Raw genomic sequence first — 13,797 nt, forward strand, 5'->3', positions numbered from 1 at the left:
ATGGGAAAATGTTCTTTCAATTACTGTAGAATGTGGTGTCAAAAGCCACCAGTGACCATGGGGAATGGGGATTGAGTTGAGGAGATCCAGGAACTTAATTATAGAAAGAGTACGAGACTAGTAAAGGTCCCCTGATTTATTTGAATGAACTTCAAGCACCAGAACTCTCTTCCTTACAGAGTTGACAAGAAGAGCAAATGGGACCTAGATTCTGGTTCAGCAAAGGACTAAGACAATCCCATTATCGGAATGGAATTATAACATTATAAACAAGTAGCTCTGCTGAAACATGGAAAAGGGAGAAAAGTCAGGGTTCAATTGGCTTGTACCACTTATAGTTCCCTTCTTAGTGGAGTGATTAATCCGGATTGGATTTTACTCTAAAATTTAAAGGAGGTATCCAACTACTCAACCTATTTGCAGTAAGAGATAAGTACCTAGGATTGATAATTTAAAGTTCTAACAAAAACATAAAACAAGTTTACACCCAATGACTGATCCATGCCTTTTTTTTATTCCAATTAATTAGATATTGCCTGAATGTTTAAATATTAAGCATTTTTCTGTTCATGAATAAATATCTCCTAAAAGATCTGCAAAGAACTATTAAAATTATAAGCTAATAATACCCACCTTTGTTGACTGTTGAATTGATTACATTGGTTTCTGAGTTCTGTCACCAAAGATATGACTACCTGTTAAATAAAGTCAATATCATATTACTGATAGAAAGATAGTTCAGTAAAAATCAGTCATTGATTTTTATTATTTATTTATTTATTCCCCGCTTTCCATGTAGTCATGCCGGCCACATGACCTAGGAGGTGTCTACAGAAAACACCGGCTCTTTGGCTTAGAAATGGAGATGAGCACCACCTCTGAGTGTCAGACACATCTAGACTTAATGTCACGGGGAAACCTTTACCTTTTACTCCACTTTAGCTCCCCTGAAAGGGACTCAAAGATCCCTATTGGATTTGCAGTTCTGAGTGGATTTCATGACTCACGTATTTCCTGTAACCTATATACTAAAAGAAAATCTGGGAGTAATCTCTTTTAATTGATTTGAGATCAAAGAAAGACCCAGTTGAAGAAATACTAAGTCTTCTAAATTTCACCAGTCAATAAATCAGTCAAAAGTCTTAATTTGTCAAAGCAGTTTAATCAAATATTTAATAAACATTAATCAAAGGTTAAGTAGAAGCAACTAAACATGTTTTGACTGTGGTACATTAGGTACTGGGGAAATAATTTATCCTGCTAAGAATTATTGTCAGCTTTAGCCTATTCTATTGAAATTCTTTTTCACTGACTTTAACATTTTCAAAAAAGGTACCTATATGGTTAATATATACCCATTGGAGTGCAATATTTTCAAAACCCTTTAATTCATTAGCAGGCCAAGCATTTCCTTCCAGATGTCACTGGACTGCACCTCTGATAATGTCTAACCTCTGACTCTGCTAGCTAGATCTGATAGAAGTGGAATAACAGCAAAATCAAGATTTCTGAACTTCTCCTATCCCAACTTTGATTAACTATTTAATTAACTATTTCAATTTCATCATAAAGAAATCTTCTTGCATACTTCCATAAGCCAAATCTGATTCAAAGTTATCTTCTCTTAAATAATTTTCAAAATCTAGATGAAAAAATCCAGTGACCACAATATATATGATGTTAGATATGGCAAGGCTATCCTTGCAAACGTCTAGTCACTACATATGCTCCATACACTCAAGCAAGATGATTTTGAAGTGACATCTAATTCAGCATTATGTGAACAAAAGTATTTGATCATTGTTTAAACAAGAAAAAAATATATGATTTGATGGTTCAAGCAAGAAAAAATATAATTTTGGCTGCTAACTACAACTCTCCTTGTAGTTCAGTGAAAGGCAAAAAAGACATGGGAATCAAACAGGGTTTGGCCTCTGATTTTATGCTGCATTTTATGCTGCACCTTGAGGGACTGAATTCAATCCAATCACCTGCCCAATTTAAGAGAGATGGAATAAAAGGTGACTGTACTTTTGTGGCATACTGGGACTGTACTTTTGTGGCATCCTAGAAGTTGAATCAAGTGCTTCACAGAGGAAACAAGTTTGAAAAATTGAAAGTTCATTTTATATGCTCTTTCTATTGGCAGGATAGGTAGGAGAAATGTTAAGCGTTGCTCCCTACTCACTGTCCCTGCATTCATTAGAAGGGGAGACCTGTGTATTTTTGACATGGCAGCACTTTGCCAGACCAACTGTTCTGGCTAGCCAACTTTCTTTATCGTGTGACTGACCAACCACGTCTCCTCATTGCTTGGGTTGCTAGTATAACATAATATGAATGCCACTGAAGGCAGCTTAAGGATATTGACAATTCACACTTAGTCCAGTCTTCAGTAACACATTTCAAACAACTACATACTGAGGACTGTGAAGATGACGAAAAGAGGCACTCTGATAAGTGAGCTACAATGCACACTGCAAAGTCAGTAGGAAGGTGAGGAGACCCTTGCTAGAAAAGCAGTAGGCAACCGGGCAAGCATATATGTGGGATTACAATATATTTTGTCATCATTATAGTTAACATTCAAATGTAGAATATACTCACATTTTCAAGGAGTTTAGAATTGTAATCTGCAGAAGTGTAGCCAAGAGTAGAAATAAAGCTGTTTAAATCCGTGTTATGACTTCCCAGTCCAGAAACTGACAACAAATGGCACAATGAGCTCTTGATGAAAAATCAACAAAAGAGTGGTAAAATCGGTTAAAATATACGTAACTTCAAATAATTTTACATTACTTTCAAAAAAAGCAATAAAAAAACCTGTGTCTACAAAAGATTTCATATAATTTGAGTGAGGCTCAATGTTTGCACAAAACAAAATCCAATATGAGCCCTAAACTACGTAACCTACAGAGATCCTGAAATGAACCACACAGTGACCAGGACAGGATGCATGTGTTGTAGAAACCCATAATACATGCAGAGACATTGAAAGAAGATGAGAATATCATACACCAGAAAGGTCAAGAGTAAAAAAAAAAGTATATTTTCCCCATCTATTTTCTTTTTTGTAAAGAACTGTGCAAATTTCCAAGAAGTATGGATCCCAACATCTAACTGTACTCCAGTTTAAGAAGAATTAATTTGCAAGCTTATTCTGAAATACAAACTTTTCTCTCTAATCAATCTTTTGTACAGCCTAATAGATAATATAGTCGTACGTATTTATATCTAATATGATATATGTTCACTAATTACTTGAAGTTAATTGGCACAATTGATCAAAAATTCTTTAAAATGTGCCATTTTGGTATATAGTAAGTTATAATGAAATGCAGAAAACATTTTAAGTAGCTACAGAAATACGGGATGAAAAGTAGAATTTCTAGCCTTCTGTGTTCATTGAATAGAAATGTTGAGTTTGTACAGATCTACTTTAAAAAGAAAACATCTGTTCTGTACACACTTCACAGAAAAAACAACTATTACATTGCCATCTAGTGGTCTATACAATAAAACTAACGAAAGAAAAAAATATTGGAATTTGAAAACCCTACAATCACCATACAATCAAAACCTCAAACATAAGCAACGAAACCCCTTTCCCCAGTAATCAATTTATTTATGTTTTACTCTTCCATCTTTTTAAAATGTCCTGGAGGTTTAAGGTGAGCTTTAAATTCCTTCTTGCAGATCAAATTTAATCATGCACAAACCAACATTCAGCCATTACACAACGGGAAGAATGTCACAACACATAAGTTCCAGTACCTTGGATTATCATTCGCCAAAAGACCATCAGGTCCCTATCAATCACCATCAATACCAAAGACAAATGACAATTTTCTTCTGGCAGTTGGGGTGTAGTTCAGTGATACAACATAGAGTTTGTAAGTCAATGATTTTATCTGAAATCTTCAGATTAAAAAAAAGGTAAAGGTTGTCCCCTGACATTAAGTCCAGTCATGTCTGACTGGGTGTGGTGCTCATCTCAATTTCTATGCCAAAGAGCCGGCGCTGTCCATAGACACCTCCAAGGTCATGTGGCCAGCATGACTGCATGGAGCGCCGTTACCTTCCCACCAGAGCGGTACCTATTGATCTACTCACATTTGCATGTTTTCGAACTGCTAGGTTGGCAGAAGCTAGGGCTAACAGTGGAAGCTCACGCCGCTCTCTGGAATCAAACCTGCAACCTTTCGGTTAACAAGCTCAGCAGCTCAATGCTTTAACCCAGTGCACCACCGGAGCTTCCACAATATTCAGGAACTTAGAAAGCCATAATTGACCATAAGCTCATAACTTGCAACTCTCACACTACAAACATTCCTCGAATGAGGATGAATACCCTCTTCTTTAAATGATATGTGTTTTTCAATATATGCCCTTATGTTGTGGTTTGCAGGCCTGTTGCACCAGAAGTTATTCCTGAGCAGACATATACAGAACTCAGCTGTGATTCATATGTTTAACGGATAAATGTTTAAGCTGGTAAGTCTCAGAATCTTTCTCTGCCTCTCCCTCTAGGCACATCTGTATCCTGCTGCCTGCCAGCATGCCCAAACTCAACCACAATGAAAGAACACATTTTTTGCAGAGCTTACTCCCCAAATCAATTAAATCTGAAGGGAACGATGAAAACAAACAAAATGTGATAGAAAAACAGAGCCCAAGTTTTTCATTTCACAGTCTTCTTCTGCTCAGCCAATTTTATAAAGTAAGTATTAGTATATTAGTAAGAAACACAAGTAAGCTGTTAGTAATTATAAAATGGATGCATCTATGGCTCCACCAGATAGCAACCAGAAGCTTCACAACTGCCAAAAGTAAGCAGGGACAAACATTTTTTATGATGACTCTAAACTCACAATTCCAAGAGACTGTAAATCATGAGCTTTAAAAACAATTTTAGTTTTTCTGCTCATTGAACTGTACATTTAAATAGACGAAACTGAGCCAATGTTACACTCATGCCACCCAAATGTTTTAGTGCTTGAGCCATTTTCATTGAAAATTCCAATGAGCCAATAGTTTTCAGAATAAGGGCCATCTCCTGCAAGATTTGTATATGCTTTTAAGATGGTCTCACAAATGCCTTGAAAATCCACAGGGCCATCTGGCATCTTCTATGACTGGACAGTCATTGCTTACATTACACACAAATTCTGATGACGCTTCATTTGCATCATTATATACAGCAGCTGAACATGCCACAACACATGTAAATAAATTCCACAATTTTTTCCAATTTCAAAAGGGGGAACAGCAGATGAGAAATGAATAAGCCATAAAATCGTCATCATCAACTATGAATGATGGGTCAACTGCTAAAGGCATCCAAGAAACCTCTATACCAATTTCTTCTATGGCGGTGAAATGAATAAGTGCTCACATTTCCATTAGTATAAGAAAGAAGTCAAGGAATTCTAGAGCAAGAATGTATTCGTGTAGAAACTCTTCCCCAAATCTCAAAAATATGAGACTCTGGAAAATGGCAGACCTAAAGGCTTGTTCCTCAGGTCATATTACTTGTTCATGTAATTCAGTATTACGTATGTTGCAGCTCAGCCACCTACTTAAGTTTATTAAGAAACAAGTATCTAGTATTAAACAGTTCAAAATACATCCATGAGCTAGATTTCCAGCAGTTTAACAAAAAGCAATTACTATGAATAGGAATTCCAAAAATCACTCAAGGCAAAAGCAAGAAACTGTAATCCTAGGGTTGTTGCACTTAACCTAGAATTATATCCAAAAGTTTGAAAGCATGAACCTGACCATATTCCAAAGGTTTGATACTTGAACTTGACTATAATCCTAAAGGCTTGAAACTTGAAATAAGATTTGTAATCCAAACAGGATGCAAAGCTTGAGAGCATGCATATGACCATAATCCAAAGGCTTGAAACTTGAAACAAGAGTTGTAATCCAGACAGGAGGCATGGAACTTAAACAGGAGAACAAGATACAGACGCAAGAACAGTCTCCTAACTCAAGCTCCCAAGATAGGCAACTTGACTCATGAAAATCCAACGTTAATCTCCCCACTGAACATTGACTCCAATTCCTTAAGAATACTCTCTCTTGCCCATGGCATTTTCTCACACCTGTGTTCTCTTTGTTTATCTTTCAGTCTCTGAGAACACGAGATCTGTCTCTGTTTCACACTATCCTGTCTGATCTGTAAACGCTGGGTTATCTGTAACCCTCCTGTCTCCTCCACATTCGTTTCAGAGTCAATGTCTGGCCAAATCACTGCCTGTTTCCCTGACAACAAATCTACCCAAAACATTCCCATCATCTCAAAAAACACTTTCACTTTCCTCCACAGAAACACCAGGCTGAACCAGAAATTCCTTGTCCTCATCCTCAGAGGCTTCACAGGATTCAACAGCTTACATCAGCCATTTACTGTCCATTCTGTTTTACTTGCAACAGGAAGTTAAACCAACCTGTATAAAAGATAGGGACGCATACATAAGTTGTAATAACAAAATGTATGGGACACACAACAGATCTCATGAAAACCCTTCATTTATATATTCAAATATATATAATTTGTTTCTTATTTCACATAGTCTTAAGTTTCTCATGGTGTTCATGCGACACATCTACACACTGCAGCTGACACACTAATTTGCTGCAATGTGTTTGCAAAGATCTGCTCTAGAGTGTTACTAGAGTGCATTTGGGGCATGGGGGCAGAGGAAGATTCTGCCCCCAGGATTCAGCAGCAAGAAAAAAAATGAAAGAAAGTGGAGTTAGAATAGAAAAAAAACAGGGCAAAATGCTTATTGGGAAATAAAGTTGGAACAGATGCAATTGTATTGGACAGTTGACTGTTAACCATGGATTTCATAGTGTGTTCAGAGAAGAAACTGGAAACATGTAAGAATGAGTAGCAGTCAATGGTTCTGCGATGTAGTGTGGTGCTGAATGTCCACTGTGCAGCTGAATGGTGGATAGTTCCAGGCAGAGATTAATAGTAGGGAGGAAGTTGTTAATGTTCTGGCGGAAAGTCCAAATTATAGAGAAAGAATCAATGTAGCTCAGATAGATGTTTCTGGGTGTAGGAGTTAAAGAAAAAAATAATCCAGCTCGGCCATGAAGATGTTTGTGTATTATGGTGCTATGGGTATGCCCATGGCAATACTGCTTACATGAAATTATATGTTCTTATCATAAGTGAATTAGTTGTGTATGAGAACAAAGTGGCAAACTTTGAAATTATATGTTCTTATCATAAGTGAATTAGTTGTGTATGAGAACAAAGTGGCTAGGTTTATTAGGTCCTACTTGGAATGATGTTCTTGATTATTTGTAGTCCATGTTGGCATATGGGGATTTTACATCCATAATTTTATATCCATAAGATAGTGTTCTCTTGAAGGTTGTGGATGGAATGTAATGTGAAGCAAAGCATCCTTCACATAGCAAGGAGAGTTGGTGGTATATGGTCTAAGGATAATTGTCATATATCCAGAGTGTTCCAATATTTATGATGATGGGCCATCCAGGGCTACCCTGTTCATGTATTTGGGTAATAGACATAGTGTCCCTGGTAAGTAAGGGCAGCATTATCTTGTTACTGAAATCTATTAATGGGCTTTTCTCTCTCAAACCAATGGCCACCATTTTATTATGTTGAGAATAACCAGAAAATACTCACAGGAACTATTAGAAAGCAGAGCCTGCCCAGAGGCCTGAAGAAGCAACAGAGAAGGATGAGACATGAAAACCCTAGACTCATCTTTCCTGCAAGAGTTTACAATGCATGTGAAGCATGTCATGTTTTTGTTATGGACATGTGGTTTGAATGAAACAAGGAATGTCACATTCAATAGCTATGGCTTTCCACAGATCTTCCCACAACTCTCTCTGCTTTCAGGAAATACAACAGAGGGAGGTGGTGACAAAGAAAAATAGGAGTAGAATGGGGGAGAAATTTGTTTGGGACACATTTTAACATAATTGTATGGATTCTTTTAAAAAAATCACAAACTGAAGCTAAAACTGGGGAAACTGAGAAAAGTCAAAATTAACAGGGTTCCTGATCTGAATTAAGAACAACGGAATGTGTTAGCAATTGTCACCTTCCAGTTCACAAACACACAAACATACATGCAACATATGTGTGTGTGTATATATGTATATACTCCATTACCATCGCAAACAATTTAAGGAAGAGATGGTTATGCAACATGTCACTATTAGGCTTATCACCATTTTTGAATCTATTTAAAAGTGGGATTCTCAGTTAAATATTGAAATAAATATGTCTGTCTGATGAGAAGATTCTAGAAAAGAGGAAGCAGTTTTGTTCTTTGATGTGTAGATTTTGATTGAACATTGAAAGGATCTTCATGATAATAAGAGTGGTTTGACAATAGAAGCAATGGCCTAGGTGGTGGGGTCTCCTACTAGGAAACCGCTTTGAATCCCCTCGGGGAGATAGAGCGGTATATAAATAAAGTTTTATTGTTGTTATTGTTGTCTCTTTCTCTAGACATCTTCAAAAAGAGACTGCACAACTATCTGCTGGGAATGCTTTAGCTGGAGATCCTGCACAGAGCAAGCCATAAGGTCACTCTTTGTTTCTTTTATTCCATACTAGGTGAAACTGAACTATTACGTTCGTAATATGTTAATGACATATGTGTATTTTGGCAATGATATGTGCATTTACATACTGCCTTCCCTTTACAGTACAAAATACAATGAAGTCAAGTTGAAGTGTTGTCATTGGTCTTTAAAACTGTAAACGTAATCTTTAAAATAAGCCATGAAAAATATGTTTAACAAGTATGTGAATTTTACACATTAAAAATAAACTAGATCTGCCCTCTCATGTCCTTATTTGTTGTCTCCAAATGGCCAATTATACTGTCTAGGGAGAAAATGGTGCTTAGGGGGCCACATTGGACTCCTGTACACCCTTCCCTAAAGTTTGATTTTGATTTTTCTTTATTTTATTTTTTGGTCCAGATACTACCCTAGGGAAGACAACTTGATCACAATTTTGCCCTCTGGACCATTTTATGTGCAGAAGAGGTCTTTTATGGAGAGAAAGTAATACACATATTTTTGATACCTAGAATCATAGAGTTGGAAGAGACCTCATGGGCCATCTAGTCTAACCCCCTGCCAAGAAGCAGGAAAATCTCATTCAAAATACCCCTGAGAAATTACCATCAAGCCTCTGAAGTCCGGCAGAACAGCTTTTGAAGCTGTAGATGATCCATGGGCAACACTTTCCTCACTCCTCACAAGCTGTGAGGAGAGTCAGGTAAGAAATAAAATTGTTGTTGTTGTTGTTGTTATCATTATTATTCAAGACTGCAATTTGTCATTCTGCATCATTTTTCCCCAACCTGTTTGAAGTTTTAAGGTGTCCTTCTATAAAACCAGAAGTGACATGGTTTGAACCTGAGTGCAATTGGCCATTTGGGGCAAAAAAAAAAAAAATCAGAGTAAACAGAGATGGGCAAAGAGATGCCGGAGAAATTCCTGGGAGGCATTTATTGGCCATATGACAAATTCTGTCCGTTCTTTCAGTAAACAAAATTTCTACAAAACTGCATTGAACAAAACAGCTCTTTGGGAAAGGAACATATTTTTTCTGCTTATAAGATGATGAACACATGTGTTGCCAGAGGCATAATCAAATTTTTAGACATTTGAAGGAGAGCCAATTAATGGCTGCCGAGGCAGCATGTTAGGAAATATGCTGCAATTCCTAAATCAAATTTTCAGTTTAGGGACAAGATGTTCAACCAATCTCTCAGAATGGAGAGTAGATCAATCAGATCCTGCACATTGTGCATATTTGAAGGGATTCCTGTATTGCTAGTGCCTGCCTCTCAGCTCAAAGAATATAGCCCTGGAAAGGATCATCCTCTTATAGCACAATGTAACACGATTTTTGTCCCTGGGTTATAAATGTCATTTTCTAATTAATTCTATCATAAAAACATAGAAAACGTTTATTAAACTGCCAAAACTTTGTTTTTACAGGACATCCTGAAGCTCATTTTGCTAGTTTTTCAATGAGTATCTCATTGAGTCTCAATCAATTCAACATAGTTTGTGGCAGTTGCAAAAACGAAGTTTCTGGAATATAACAACTACTTTCAAAGTAAGTACTGCACAATTAAACAGAAAATAGCACTTTCAAACCAGGCACAGAAAACTTTTAACATTTTGTTATATAGTGTATTTTACACAAGCAATTTTTTTGAATTTATCCATGTAACTGATAGTACAGCATATTTATATTTTAAGATTTATGTTCCAACAACACACCGGGAATATTCATATGTGCAACAATGAACACTAAAGCATTATAAGAATTACTCTACAGTAAACTTTAAGATTTCCAATAAGGTTTTTACAGTTTATGCCAGTGTAGTTTAGAAATCCATTAAATCAGGAAGGTAGGTTTGGTTTTTTTCTATGAGGAACCATAGACATATAAGTCCAGCAATGTCTGCAGCCAATTCTTTCTGTCATTCCCCCACTCCCAATAAAAGTCAAGATGGGGAAGTGGTGCAAAAACAATTACTGTGAGCAAGGACTCCACAATGAAGAACCTATGGGTAATGACGTATGTTTGGTCAGTTGGGACAGTATTGATGTACATGAGGCCACACTTGGGTAAAAGTGGCCCTGTGGTTCTAGATCAGTGGTTCTTAACCTTTGATCTCCCCATTGTTTTGGACTTCAACTCTCAAAACTCCCAGGCAGTTTCCAGCTGTTATGAAGTGTGAGAGCTGAAGTCCAAAACACCTAGATGACCAAACGTTGGGAACCACTGTTCTAGATGGACTGTGGCCCTCTCACACTACACAAATATATCCCTTTGATTCTGCCATGGCTGCACCTAAAGGAATATGAGATTTGTAGTTTGATGAGACACTAGATCGCTCTGCCTGAAAATTCTAAACACCCACCTTCTCTGAACTGAAAATTCCAGGATTCCACAAGATGTTGCCATGACAATTAAAATGGAATAACAGCACTGTAACTTTGTAGTGTGACAGGGTCCCAGATCTATCGTGAACACGCCACAAACAGTAGTTACCCTGGCTTTTCATTTCTATCTGTAGATTTCATCTGTGGAGTCTATAGATATATAGCCAAATGTGGCTCATAGCTTTTGTATTGCCTAAAAAAATAACAAGTGACACTCCTGCAAAGAACTTGCCCCTCAACTTCACAATATTTTTCCATGATGCACTGTGGGAAGGGAAAGCTCAGTGGTTAGGGGTACAACAAAAGGAAACTTACCAGCAGCTATAATTTATGATCATTACGATTTTTAACAGCACTCGCTGTAAAATTCACGGGTGCATTTTTACACATGCAATTTGACACCACTTGGGTCAATACTGTAGAATCATGGGAATTGTGCTTTTACAAGTCTTTAGCCTTCTCTGTCCAAGAGTGCCTCAAAAACTACAAATCCCAGAATTCCTTAGCATTGGGCCATGGCGGTTAAAGAAGTGTCAAACTGCACTAGATGCACTCTACGTTTTAGAAATCATCACAAAGCATCATTATTCTGGGAGTCACGTCAGTACAATGCGAATATTTTCTGGCCTCACTTTGGAGCTTTCAAGATTGAAAAGAAATGTGATTCGTAGCAGCAGCATTATACAAAATGGCTGGCAAGAAGTATGTGAAACTTGTGACATAAAAAAGACCAAATAATCTTTTTTTAAAAACCAGAACTTCCCGTTTTTGATCTAAAAAGCTTCAGTTTTTTAAAATTTTTACACTGCTGAATTCAATCTTTACGGGGGTTTTTTTTATTTCAGCTAGAATGATTATTTTTCCTACACCAATGAAAAATAGAGAAAGATTACTCAAGCTTCAGAGTGTGAGCTGAAAAGAAGCCTCCTGACATTTTTATTCTTTTTGAAAACACCATGTTAATATGCTCTACTGAAAAAAACACTGCATGATCCTAAGTGATAAAATGAAAACAGAAAATTAATTTAAAACACATACAAAAGCTAAAAGCCAGTTTTAATTTCTATTGCAAAAAACCTGGCATATTAGATTTTTTTTCCCCTAGCAATCTTGCATCACATTTGTGGAAAGAGTTACCACATTCTTTTGAGACAGAAACATTAAATAAGATTCAATTCAGAGAAAGACCAATTTTTCTCTTTAAACCATGCCCTCTGTTATTCTGGCACCACAGTCAAAGAATCTCACAAATGCAAAGGGAAAGGGTACCCAAACTTTGCATTTAGAATGATATTGGTTTTAGGGAGCAAGACTGACAATTCTCGGTGACCACCCACACTATGGGAAGCATTTATGATTAAAGTGAGCTCTGCATTCCACTATCTGCCAGCACAGGCTGCTCCACATTGTAATTATTACATCTGCAGTCTTCTTTTAATTACTTTCACGCGTCGTAGTGCACTCCTCTACATCATCCAACTTGAAAATCATTGAACATGCATGGGTTAGTTTCTTGTACATTAAATATTACTCTTTGCATAATCAATACAAAAATTGGGTTTGACTAACACAAAGCACACCTGAAGTTTTCTCAGCACTGTATAGTTTTCTATGCTTTTCTTTTTAGTAGAAGACACAGAGCACCATAGTTCCTAGCAGAGAATAATAGGTAAAAGAGGAAAAGGGTCTAGACAAGAAACAGGGGTGTAAGCTGCATATCCAGACCCTAATTCTTTATAAGACTGCATACATATTTAATAGCAAAGCAAAATAGCCACTGAGGAGGACACCATTAGCAAAGGAAGACCCAAGTGGCTTCTGGTTCCAAAAAACAATAAGAATCAGCTGTACTGTCATAACCACTTCCTGTACAATTAGAATGGCTGCTAACAACAACAATAGTACTACTATGAAAATATTTGTCATTTGCTTCCATGGCGACCTACAGCCTAGTTTAATGTTTCTTTTCTCTTAATCTTTTCTTTCTTTCTTTTACAAAATAAAGGAGAAACAACTGGGTATTGTTCCAAGACTCCCCAAGCATTCTTTTAATGCCAAATGCTGACACAAGTTACTGCCACATCATATGGTTTATTGCTAGCAAATTAAGCAGCTGACAGTACACAGCAGAGAAGTGACCCAGATGGGGTCCAGATTCCCTGTGCAACCAGTGGTAGAACTGGATTCTCAAGCTGCTTCTACCCAAACTACCTTCAGCCTTGCTAATAACACTGGGCACCTAGATTGCGATGCACCTCCCCAAGTTAGAACCACAGAATCATGGAGTCCTAAATTAGAAAGAGACCCCAAGGGCCATCCAGTTCAAACCTCTACCTATACAGTATTGGTGGGTTGGTATCCACCAGTCCATTTACTTGTGGTATCACCCCTACACCCCCAATTAATCATTATGTGCAGAGTAAAGGACAGAAGGCAACATGTCAAAAGAAAAGGGAGGCACAGTGTAGCATGCATGACTTTGAGGGTCATACAAAAAGCTACATGTGGGAGATGGAAACACACATGATGCCAGGGATATTTTTATATAAAAAAATAATTTTTGGCTGAAACACTGCACAGAAATTTTAGACACAATCTTTTTATTATCACTGTCACCTTCCTCTGATGGTGTCACCAGGTGTAGTCTGCACCTCTCTAGTGATGCCACTGTACCTTTGCTTATCTATTCAGAAATATTCTCAACTCTGTCCAATGAGATCCACCCTTTGGTAAATGCCTATAGAAATGCCCCCAAAATATATGTTTTTAAATGTGTTTTGGAAGCTACCTTGCAAGACAAGAACAATTCACCTTAATATAGGC

At 37.2% G+C, this 13,797-nt stretch overlaps 1 protein-coding gene across 3 annotated transcripts in view; it reads right to left on the reverse strand.

Moving 5' to 3' along the window:
• Positions 1 to 13,797, reverse strand: part of FANCC (FA complementation group C) — an 83,491-nt gene that overhangs the window by 39,892 nt on the left and 29,802 nt on the right. For all 3 annotated transcript variants that reach the window (XM_060762077.2, XM_060762076.2, XM_060762078.2), the window contains 2 exons: positions 2,608 to 2,727; positions 634 to 695 (listed from right to left, as the gene is read on the reverse strand). In XM_060762077.2, the coding sequence (XP_060618060.2) occupies positions 634 to 695; positions 2,608 to 2,727 (182 nt within the window). The remainder of the gene's footprint in view (positions 1 to 633; positions 696 to 2,607; positions 2,728 to 13,797) is intronic.

Source organism: Anolis sagrei, chromosome 2 (genome assembly GCF_037176765.1).
Source record: "Anolis sagrei isolate rAnoSag1 chromosome 2, rAnoSag1.mat, whole genome shotgun sequence".
NCBI classification, from domain to species: domain Eukaryota; kingdom Metazoa; phylum Chordata; class Lepidosauria; order Squamata; family Dactyloidae; genus Anolis; species Anolis sagrei.